General features: G+C 39.6%; 3 protein-coding genes across 4 annotated transcripts; 1 reads left to right on the top strand and 2 right to left on the bottom strand.

The window, feature by feature from the left end:
• Positions 1-66: 66 nt before the first annotated feature.
• On the bottom strand, positions 67-3644 carry LOC104806535. Of its 2 annotated transcripts, none has more exons than XM_010531481.2 (3): positions 3517-3644; positions 661-3044; positions 67-472 (listed from the first exon to the last, which is right to left on the bottom strand). In XM_010531481.2, exons 2-3 carry the CDS (start codon positions 2902-2904, stop codon positions 257-259), a joined length of 2460 nt encoding a protein of 819 aa, XP_010529783.1. In that variant the 5' UTR covers positions 2905-3044; positions 3517-3644; the 3' UTR covers positions 67-256. The 2 variants fall into 2 exon arrangements, with proteins under 2 accessions (XP_010529783.1, XP_010529784.1); XM_010531482.2 differs by having other exon boundaries at positions 3395-3644.
• A 1618-nt stretch (positions 3645-5262) lies between these two features.
• LOC104806537 (copper transporter 4) lies at positions 5263-5989 on the top strand. The gene has a single exon (XM_010531484.2). The coding sequence runs from the start codon at positions 5413-5415 to the stop codon at positions 5848-5850; it is 438 nt and encodes a 145-aa protein (XP_010529786.1). The 5' UTR covers positions 5263-5412; the 3' UTR covers positions 5851-5989.
• On the bottom strand, positions 5941-10808 carry LOC104806536 (peptidyl-prolyl cis-trans isomerase PASTICCINO1). Its single transcript, XM_010531483.1, has 20 exons — positions 10583-10808; positions 10398-10482; positions 10211-10280; positions 10030-10127; positions 9700-9822; positions 9555-9587; positions 9338-9396; positions 9137-9221; positions 8902-9060; positions 8728-8785; positions 8436-8584; positions 8221-8318; positions 8045-8114; positions 7896-7955; positions 7735-7791; positions 7554-7622; positions 7312-7389; positions 7123-7224; positions 6911-6982; positions 5941-6518 (listed from the first exon to the last, which is right to left on the bottom strand). Exons 1-20 carry the CDS (start codon positions 10654-10656, stop codon positions 6204-6206), a joined length of 1914 nt encoding a protein of 637 aa, XP_010529785.1. The 5' UTR covers positions 10657-10808; the 3' UTR covers positions 5941-6203.
• Positions 10809-11351: the final 543 nt, after the last annotated feature.

Here is an 11351-nt window from a genome sequence, read left to right on the forward strand (position 1 = left end):
TCTACGAGCTTATCGATTATCCATATATATATATATATATATATATATAAACATTGTAGATCCATGTGATTTGCAAAAGTAAAGTTTTTTATGCACAGTTTCAATACTAAGAACTTTCCTTACCTGCTGATGGTGGTTGTTCTGAAACAGAACCTCTCCTACTGATGTACGTCTCTGACAAAAAAAAAATGGCAGAAGCCACCACATAGAGGTATGGGAACTGCCACGTCATCTAGCTATCGGTCGAGACCCATGACTAGACTCGGCCGACCGGGGAAACCGGCGGGTAGGAAGCGTATTTAATCGGAGGTTTATGCTTGATGTGACCATCTCCGATAACAAGTGATTCTTCACGACTGCTTATTGTTAAGGAGATGAAGAACGCTAGTAAGAGAGAGACCGATGCATCGAACTCAACCGAGTGAAGTCCATCTCCGAGTGAGACTAGTGTTAATGTCGGCTTGTCACTTTCCTGCAACAACCAAAGTGGGGTAATATACTCTTCTTGAATCCATTGAATAGTAGGAATCAGATCTTAGTGAAAAGAGTTTTGAGTGATCTTGGTATTATCTCCAATTATATTCATTATAGAATCCAAAACTCTAACAATGCAGATTCTTTCATTTACCAAACAATCGGGTCAGGGAAGAAGAAAAGTACCTGATCAAAGAATTGAAAGCTGTTTCCGTTGCTTGTGCGAGGTTTCGAGTTCGACCCTTTGGAGAAATGGTTCGAGTGTCCATAGGAAAGAACGCGAAGTTTGCAACCTACGTCCCAACCGCCGCAATCGCACGTTCCACCGGATTTCCAACGATCAACCAAAGGCAAAAGGGCATTCCCGTCTTTTGGCAGAGTGTGGATCCCACCAGGGAGTATGATCTTTGTGTTCCAATCACTGTCAGGGTTAGATGAGCAGTCCATCTCATCAACAATGGCTGCAACCTCCATAGTTTGGTCTTCATGGTTTGTCTCAACGTCTAACAAAACGGATTCTGATTTCCGAGTGGTGAAATCCGATGAGAAAGTGGTTGAAGTCCTCATGTGACCGATGATCATGTATGTAAAGCCATGGCTTTTGTCTTTGTTCCCTTGTCCTAATAACCAGCCTGCACTCTTTTTTCTTACTTCTTGTACGGAATAGAAGGTGTAAAACTTTGTGGAAGAATCTGAACTCTTCAGGGTGGCTGCGAGGACATTGTTGTTATTGTTGTCAACCACAAACTGAAATAAGTGGACACCTTTTCTTTCAGTGAACTGCAATAGAGCTCGGACTGTTGAATTCTCCTGCTTCATCTTCTTCTCGTTTTCAGGTGATTTGTTTGGCCTCGGGTTTGGGACACGGGTTTCGTGATTAGGTTTCAGTAAGGGGTCTATCATTCTCCGCAAAGGACTGGATTTAGTCCTGTTGTGGCCTTTCTGTTTTCCATTGCTGTAAACTGAGGTGCCAGATGTTAATAGACCCGATTTAGCAACAACGTGAGGTGGGCTTGATGACGAGGGGACGGATGAAGTTTCCTTGAAGCTGAAACTTCTACCCATCTGGCTAAAACTGAAGCTAGAACCTCGGTTAGGCAACGCATGTCTTCCTCTTCTTGATACCACTTTGGGTATTTCTTGGCCCAACACACATGGATTCCCGACACTTTTTTGGTTTCCATCCTCTAAATATATCGGTTTTGAACATTTACCTTCCGTATCACCACTTCCATTGTCTTGACATTCAACCGTTTTCGATGCTTCAGATGATAATGGCTCCGAACTGGTTTCAAGCTCTGCATTTGTCTGATGGCTGAAAAGTAGAGGGCATGAATGAGGGATTCTCGATCTAAGCTCAGAGGAGTGATTATCCTCTTGACGGAGAAATTCCTCAGAGGAGTGATTATCCTCTTGACGGAGAAACTCTGTGGAGACTTTGCTTTGCATTTCCTCTAACAGATTCTTATCCAGAGAAGCTTGATGTTTTTCCCCGTGACAGTTTGCAGCATATTTATTGGGTCGGAGAAGAACAATGTTTTTCGGCTTCCTTTGTTGAGATTGATGAGAAAGGTCGATTTCAGTTGTCCCGTTTGATGTGCTCTCTTCAGTTCTGAAACTTGCTTTTAGCCATTCAGCGTTAGACACATCCTCCTTGCCAGATTGTATAGCAGCAGTGTGTAACGTTAAAATCTTGTCAAACCTTTTCTTGTTTACATCTGCTTTAACCGCCGTTGGCTCGGTTCTCTTTTTGGTACTAGTATCAATAGCATTTGCATATTTTCTCGACCTAAGTGTGAGACTGTGATGTCTCGTGTCCGGAGAGAAGTTCTCAAGCCTTGGTCTAAACTTCTGATCTAATTCCAATTTTCTGACTAACCTGCCTGACAAACCAGAGTAGTCCCGGTTGAAGGAATCAACATCCCACGGTACCCGTTTCTTCTCTTCCCACTTGCCCTGACAAGCAGATTCATATTCTCGAAAATGTTTGGACTTGTGGGATAAACTAGCACCAGAACAGGTAGAAAAGTGATTCCCTTCTCCATAACCACAGCTAGTTGCAGAAACTGAGCTCGAACGGCTCAGTGAAGTGAAGGCAGTTTCCTCTGAACTAGTAATAACGCCACTGGATGAAGCATCACTAAGCAATGATCCTTTGGTTTCTTCAGCGGCAGTCTGCTTCCATCTTTCCAAGCGTTCCCAATCCAGAACCCCTACACTCAGGGCCTTTCCTTGAAAATTTTCTGATCTCTCCTTTCCATGGAGATATCCTGGAGGATTCAACATGTACCTCACGACCTCATCCTTGTTCATTACTTTGCCCTTTTCACAATCTCTAACTTTTGCATCATTACGCGCTTTTCCTTTAAACCTACCTCGATGCTCTACGCTTCCACGCGATTGACACGACGGAAATCTATCCTCAGACATCTTAGAGACTCATTGGTGTGTCGTGTTTGCCTGAGCGCGAGCTCGTAAAATCTGCAGCCTCAAAGCAATCACAATAAGAGATGATTCGATTCCACCATTCAGGAAGACTGGATCCCCTCTAATAAGTGCATTATAGCCTCCTACAATGGAAAACACAAGGTGAGAGGATGACCACACTCTTCTCTTTGGCTTTCCTTTCAAATTTAGCCCAGCAAAGATTATCCAATTCCAACATAGCATTCAAATTCACGCGAGAAAAAGCACGATGGAGATGAATAGACGCAATCATACGCAATTCTTAGCAATGTCGTAAAACGAATCCAACTGTAATTTTCCAGATCTTCCATGAGGCACTTCGTAAAACAAATCCGATTGTTCTTCAGATCTAACCAAATGATAGAGGAAAAAGTGTAATTTCACTACAACCTCCGGTTACCAGCTGCAAATGGCATCGATCGCCAAATCAACGATGAAAAAAAAAAACACGAACCTCACATTTTTCCCTCTCCATTTTCCTTGCAGCCAAACAGATGATCGGCGATGAAAACAGAGAAAAGTTGGATCGCGAAAAAAATCCCACTCGGAGAAACAGGGATTATGAAGATCACATACCTGCGAAGAATCCAGAGAAAATCGGATATTCTGGAAGAGAAGATAAGAAGAAACTTGGAATGGCGCGAAAACTCCGAAGCGGAGGAAGAAGACAGTCAATGAAACGGAGAGAATCGCAGACTGAGCACTTCATACACAGTATCAGTTATTTTGAGCTCATTAACTAATTAATTGCTTAATTATTCCACAAGTAAAGTAACTTAACATTTTAATTATTATATATATATATATATATATATAAAAGATGGCAAATGTATTGTTTTGATCGGACGGTCAAAAAGAGAGGTTAGGGTGACGGAGGGCCCACGTGTCATTATTTAATGGTACGAAATCCCATGCGTAGCAATGGGACCCACTTGTTCCCATCATAACGAACCCCCCTCTCTTTTTTCCAATACGGGAGTATGTACATCCACAATCTATAATTACAAAAAAGGTAAAAACAAATTATATCCAAATTTGTCTTTTAGACAATTAGACAATCATAATTTCCTATCACCTCCATAAAAAAAAATCCAAGGCATGTGCCTTTTTTTGGGCAATACAGATTTTAAGAACTTTGTTTTTTGTTATTTCAGGACAGAATGGTTTTATATGAATACGAGTCTAAAAGGGTATTCACACGTTTGTGTTTTGGTAGAGCTTGTAAATTTTAATTCGGATATACAAAATTGATTTGGGATAGATGGATACATACATATATCATTAAATTTTTGAAAAATTGATTCTTTATAACTTTTTTAAAAAATAATTAAAAATCAATACTTTTTTTTAATAAATAAAAATCGAAAGTTATGATATGGGATAGATACATTGGAATTTTTTTAAAAAAAAAATTTGACGGCCCTTTTAGTCTTTTTGAAAATCGAATTCCAAGTTTAAAAAATGCCAATAAAGAAAAAAAAAGTATTGTTCAAACTTGTTAAGAGGGTTCTTTTTTGTTTCATGTTAGCTTTATCCTACCCCATAATAAAGTGTTGAGTTTTATTTCTTCATAAACCCTAAAATTAGATTCTCCTCCTCAGTTTGGAGTAAAGGCCATAAATTTTCAAAGGAATTTCGAAATATATTATACGAGATCTCTCTCTACTCCAGAAAATAGGTGTATATATGCCTCACTATAAACATGTTTTATAAAAAATAAAAATTTGACACACAACTACATACATTTTCCCAAAAAAAAAAATTTAATTTCAATTTAAAAAATTATATCCAATACATATTTTAAAATATAATTATATATTATTTAAAATTCTGTTGTTATGGATTCCAACACTATCCAAAATCCACGTGCTGACGTATGTATTATGGGCCTTAGTGATATGATTTATTCCAATTAAAAGGGCCCATAATAAGAAGCTTATAGCCTTGATTGGGCCTATTTTGGCCCAATGATATTTCTCTGGTTATAATTCGGTATTTTTGGTTTTAAATTGTTACTCAGGAAAAAATAACTGAATCCCAAAGTCACGTTTATTACTTTTTTTTTACGATAAATATGTAAAAAAAACGTGGTTTTTAGCCGTTAAATTTTAGTAAATACGTTGAAATATGAAAATTTTTAACATAAATAGTGGAAAATCTATTAATTACATATAAATTCACATAATATGTATACTCTAATAATACCAAAAAAAATATGTATCCTCTAAATTGAAATTCTCAAACTTGTAATTTGAACGAAATTTTTATTCAAGGTGCAGCTTTCGGAAAGGAGAAAAAGAGAAGAAAAATCCGACAAGCAAATCTTGAAATTTCTCTTTAGGATTGCTTCATGAAATAGACATGGCATATTATAATTTGTGGGGTACCGAAAAGAAATTGAAATATCAAATATCTTCCTTATAAGAACCCTAAAATCCAATCTCATCACAACACAAAAGACAAAAAAAAACTATGGCGAGCAAAAACGACGTCGTTGGAGCCTGGAACACGACCACAACGCAGACGCAGACGCAAACGCCACACAGGCCGTCGCTGCTACACCCGACGTTTTACTGGGGATACGAATGCGAGGTGCTCTTCCATGGCTGGCCAGACTCGAGCCGCGGAATGTATGCGCTCGCCATCATCTTCGTCTTCTCGCTGGCCTTCTTCGCCGAGTGGCTCACTCGCTGCTCCGACGCAGACGCCATCTCCGGCGCCGACAAGCTCGCCAGGACGGCGTTCCGTACGGCGATGTACGGAGTCAGGTCGGGGTTCAATTACCTGGTCGTCCTCGCCGTCGTATCATTTAACGGCGGCATTTTTCTGGCCGCCGTTTTCGGACACGCACTAGGGTTCGCCGTTTTCCGTGGACGGGCGTTTCGGAAAACGGGTCGGGTGGATGGGTAGGATCCCGGGTGTATCCGAACCCGAAAACAACAACAAGAGAAAGAGAGAGATTTTCTGGGCTTTGGTTTTGTTCTTTCTATCTGATTCTGATTGAATAAAAAGAGAAACTCAAATTCATTCATTTTTGTCTTTGATAAAATCGCCTGTGTTGTTCCTTTTTTTTTTTTTTTTTGCATTAAGGGGATACATATATATACATATATATATATATATCATTTATTGCTCTGCTAATATAATATATAAATATTTAATCTGGTTTTTCTCCAGCTAAATAATCTTTTTTAAGACGCATTTAGCCCTCTCGTTATGCAGCGGGCAAGCAGCAACACACGACGTCGTTTCTGTGTATTTCTCTAAGTGAACTTGGAGCTGAAGAAGTTGAAGAGGAGGATGCCGAGCAAAGCAACGCCGAGCTGAAGGCCTATCTGGAGGAACACATTCACCAGAATGGGCCATACCTTCTCTCTCCAGCTTCTCTTCGTTTTCGATATTCTATCTTCTTCTTCTTCTTCTTCTTCTTCTTCTTCTTCTTCTTCCTCCTCGTCTGCTTTCTCCTCGCTGATTTCTCGGGACGACTCGCCTTTCGTTTCCGTTATCACTTCGGATATTTCACCCGGTTTCTTGTCAAAGAGCCCTTTAAACTGTTTTCTCGCCTTCTTCTCCACTTCCTGCAAATGACACTTAGCTCATCGATACTGACAGGAAACAGTGTTTGGTTCTCCAGTCCGGCCTAGTTATTATTATTGAATCGGAAGTCCTAACTTCAGTTAATAATTACATGCCCGAACCGGCCTGAACAGAATAACACAACCATATCTGAACCGAATCCGATATAAAAACCGACCCAAACCGAAGAAACCCGAATTTGTTTTTGAAAACAGAAAAAGAAAAACAGTACTTCTATTTACTAAAACCCAATGGTTATAGTTTCTCTAAAACAGAAATAACCGAACTCGAATACAACCGACCCCAACCGAAACCCGAAACGACCACACCCACGGGATCTTAAATCAATTACCCGGTTAACTGAATAGAGAAACAAAAAAGGCAAAAAGCTAACCTGTTCTTTCTGCTTCAGTTTCAGAAGGGCGGATGTCGCATCGGGTTCTGACGACTTGTCGACTTTAATCATCTGATGAAGCCCGATTAAATAGCGTTAGCGGAATGAACATGGACGTCGGTACGTAACCTCGGGTTAGGCTAATGAAAATATATAATCACAAAGTTTGATTATAAAAAAAAGAACAACACAAGTAATGTCAACCATGATACCATGTTAAAATCATTTCTAGCATCCTCGTATTCACCACCGGCCATGTAAGCCATTCCACGTCGATACAGACCCTTTACATGTCCAGGGTTTGCCTCTAGAACCTGCATTGGGAGGTTCAGAAGAAAAAAAAATGTGCATAAACTTTGAAGAGTTGAGAAGTATCAGAGAAATGGTCTATGAGGTCGTACCTTATTACATGTCTCTATAGATTTCCTCCATTCTCCAAGTTTAAGCAAACAAGCCGCAACATTCAGATTTAACATGTTCTTCCAAGGATCACAGCAAAAAAACAAAACAAAAAAGTACAAAGAACAAGTCAATTAATAGAACAATCTTATGTTCTAATAGCATGTTAAGAGAAACACCGACAATAAGAGAAATTACTTCATCTCTAACTATGCAAAATATTGTACGAGCACCATAAACTTACTCGGGTCTCGGCAAAAACCTTTCCTTCCTCGTTATCTTGGGGGTTAACATGATTGAATTCCCGGAGCACCTGTTTTTGTTTTTTGTTTCACCGGTTTGAAACAAGTATACAATAGCAAAAAACACCGAGCTGGAAGGATTGTGCTTTACATTAGTTCAGTTCAGAACCTCTTATTACTAACCTTTTCATACTTAGCTTTCGCCAGTTCAAACTTTCCTTCCTTGAAAAGACCATTACCCTGAAGAGAAATGCTCACAAATGAATATTAAGAGCACAGATAGGCTTTGAGTCTTTTCCCGTATAACAAAGTTCTGAACCTAACACAGTAACTTGAAAACATACCGTACTTCTGATCTTTTCTGCTTCATCCATTATACTCTGGAAGTTCAATCCAGTCCAGTCCTGAGACAAGAATTTGCAACTCATGCACAAGAACAACAACGGGTTTCCTTTTAAATTTGGTAAAAATAAGCACAAGAGACAGAACTTACCCTTGGCATTTCAAATCCGAGAAGTTCAATCTCCCACTGAACATGGGCACCTTCAGGAACACCAGCCGGCCTAGTTATGTCAGGGAGGATACAATCAAACCGTGTGACTTTATCCGACAAGAATTATATATAGACATCAATCATGTTGAATGTCCTTTAGAAAGTTACAAATTGACCTTGGAAATTTGTCATATGCATAATCAGGGGGGGAAGTAACTAGGGCAACCTCTCCAGGTAGCATCAAACGAACACACATCTCAAATCCCTCAGGGACCTGCAAGTAAAAACCCAACCACCAAAAACTTTTGAAGTTTCCGTATGTTTTATAATGTCGGAATCAAAACAGTGTACAGAGCATCGGTAAGTTCTTTCAGAAGTTGGAGAAACTGACCCGTCCTTCTCCAGAACTGAACTCCAGAGGCTGACCGTTATTGTCAATTCTGGAATCATAGAAAACAGTCTTCTCTTCATTGAGAAGCATCCCCTTGTAGTGGACACTTAACCGACTGTCTTGAAGCGGGCAATCCATCGGAAACTCGCCTAACAAGAAGGTGAGACATTGCAAATGAGAATAATCTATCAACAAGACGAAATTTATAGAGAACAAGATATGGAATTTATCGGATACCCTACAATCAGATTATCAGATTCAAAACCATTCAACAGAAAGTAGAAGGCAGTACCTTTTCCATCACGAATACGACGCTTTATGAGACGTCCATCTCCAAGCATGTCCCGCACCTTAAAAATGAGAACTTGAAATCAGATCTCCAACCACCGTCTCTCTCTCTCTCTCTTATCTTAGACACACAAATAATTACGTAATAAAAGGATCATATTTTTCTTCTTTGCTTTACCTGAATGAAGTGGACCAGTTCCACCTCAAAATGAACTTCTTCAACCCCTTCATTTATATGCATCAAAGGAGATTCGGTCAAGTATTGGTCGCTAACATATATTACTGCCTTCTCTTCCTGAGCCATTGTTCCAATTCCCATTTCAAGACCTTTCGGCACCTACCTAATCGATAAAAAATATAGTCAGCACGACAACTGAAGTAATGTAAGCGGAAAACGACTGCAAACAACCCACCTCAGATTTTCCAAATGTGAAAAAATAAGGCTCTCCTTCAGTATGGGAAAAGATCACTTTTCCATCTCCGGATTTAGCAGATATCCTAAAATAGAACAAAACAAATCCTTTTAGATAAGAATGAAAGTTTGTGTTCAGCATGGAAAACAACTAAATATGAAGCTGATGAAGGAGTTGCTTGAAAGACCAAGAGCTTGTTACCAAGCCCTAATTTCATAGGGTTCTCTGGGAGTTTCCCAGCCCTGGCCTTCCTTCTCTACCTGCCCATGTGAAAGGAAAATAACGGTGAACCAATCAGGAGGAAGCAAGAAAGATTTGGCAATGTCACTCTAGTTTTTGCATATTCTCCATGATGCTACCGATTTACAGTGTGCCCAACCAAATCATATAACAAGAAAAATGGAAGACCAAAGCTTACCTTCTTTACAACACCCAAATCATCGCTGACAACCTGAATATTACCAAACAGGAAACAAGATCTTAAGATATAAATAAATTACACTCATTCCAACAGATTGAAGTGCATAAAATGCAGATTATTTCAGCTTGCGATGGGATCATACCTTGACTTTTGAAAATTCCATCAATTCAATCTCAAAGTGAAGCTCATCATCCTTCGGAAAATTATTCGGGGCTGAAACCGGACAATCCACTTCTGCATAGTGCATTTTGGGTTTCATCTTGAACTGAAAGCAAAAGATTGACCTCTTAATGCGCAGAAACCCAGTGAAGGATTATGCATAACCAAAATTACATGTGACCAAAAGGAAATTGAAGAAATCTTATTCAAACAGCAGACCATGAAACCAGGAGAAGAGACAGATATCAACTCCATGGAAGACAAAACAGAGAAGAGTTGGAACTAGAATGAATATGTGTATCGTTCAGAATACCATCGCAATTTCACCCTTCTGCATTGTGGGAATTCCTTCTAGCAATCCAAGAATCACTTTGCTCTTCCCCAATACATTCCTTATCGGTATACCTTTGCCTGTTACAGTATCGAACCATGGATCAAAACCCTAAAAAACTCGACCACAAATCTATCATCGATCTACATAATTGTAATCTCACCTCCATACTCGGACCTTGTGGACTTCACAACAACACCATCCAGTGTCCGAACAGTGCAGTGATAAGTCAACTGAGAAAATGCGAATGCATCAAAATTTTCCATTTTGTCTCTTTGTACAACACTCCCCCCCCCCCAACAAAAAAAAACTGTTTCTTCCATGGCAAGAAACATACAATTATTCCTTACCTGATCGCCATTCGTGGGGCTCGATTCACCTCCCCCAGGCCTCACCACCGCTTTCATCAAGCTCCCAGGAACAATTTTCTTCCTCCTGATCGAGAAACGATTCCCAGTAACACAAAACCATTACCCTATAACCCTAAAAACGTCAATTCAGATCCAGATTTCCTCAGAAGTTGAACGAAACGAACCTCTTTTCGTCCTCCGATTCGGACTTCTTCTTCTTCGGCGCGTAATCTTGTCCCATTTCATTGCCCACCGCCATCGCTGTTCAAACCCGCAGCTCCACAGCGAAATCAAACACGAAATCAGAAAATCAAGCTCGGCGAGAAAGATCTCCAACTGTGAAACGAAAGCCCTACGCAAAATCCCAGAGGAAATTGCCGATTCCACTCTCTCTCTCTCTCTCACGTACTGGTTTAGTTCAACAACTATGGGTCAAATCAGTCAGCGAGAAAGATAATGCAAATCCGACGGCTAATATTTGATCATCAGTGCAGCCAATCACAGCCGTTGATCTATCCCCGATGAAGCCGTTTCCGTTCCCTTATGGGTCGCAGCCAAATCTTAATGGGCTTGATACGGATAAGTGGGCTTTCATTAAGGAAAACGGCCCACTAAAAATATATACATACAAATCCGAAAAATAATTTAAAAGTTTATATTTAAAAAAAAAGAAACAAGTAAATAATTTCAGAAATGTTTACTTTCATGTGTACAAAAAAAAAACTGTTCAGTAAATGTCCGAAGAATGGTGGTGGTCCTGAATTTTTACTACACAACAAAAAATGAAATGAAAATTCGGTGAGATGGTTAGTTGCGGTTAGTTGAGCAAATGTTGTGCTTTTTGAAATATTCTACATGTGAAATTTAATTCCATCCATTTTCGGCATTTATTTTTATTTTCCGCCATAAAATCCAACAAAAAGGACAGTGGTTGTAAAATTGGTCACCCTAAAA

This window comes from Tarenaya hassleriana, unplaced genomic scaffold, assembly GCF_000463585.1.
Source record: "Tarenaya hassleriana unplaced genomic scaffold, ASM46358v1 Cleome12, whole genome shotgun sequence".
NCBI classification, from domain to species: Eukaryota; Viridiplantae; Streptophyta; class Magnoliopsida; order Brassicales; family Cleomaceae; genus Tarenaya; species Tarenaya hassleriana.

Coding starts and splice junctions, on each gene's coding strand:
- LOC104806535 (XM_010531481.2), bottom strand. CDS start 2,904: ATGTCTGAGGATAGATTTCCGTCGTGTCAATCGCGTGGAAGCGTAGAG. Junction 473..660: donor GCTTTCAATTCTTTGATCAG/GTACTTTTCTTC, acceptor TGGTTGTTGCAG/GAAAGTGACAAGCCGACATT.
- LOC104806537 (XM_010531484.2), top strand. CDS start 5,413: ATGGCGAGCAAAAACGACGTCGTTGGAGCCTGGAACACGACCACAACG.
- LOC104806536 (XM_010531483.1), bottom strand. CDS start 10,656: ATGGCGGTGGGCAATGAAATGGGACAAGATTACGCGCCGAAGAAGAAG. Junction 9,823..10,029: donor AGAAGGGTGAAATTGCGATG/GTATTCTGAACG, acceptor TTTTGCTTTCAG/TTCAAGATGAAACCCAAAAT. Junction 7,792..7,895: donor CAGAAAAGATCAGAAGTACG/GTATGTTTTCAA, acceptor ATTTCTCTTCAG/GGTAATGGTCTTTTCAAGGA.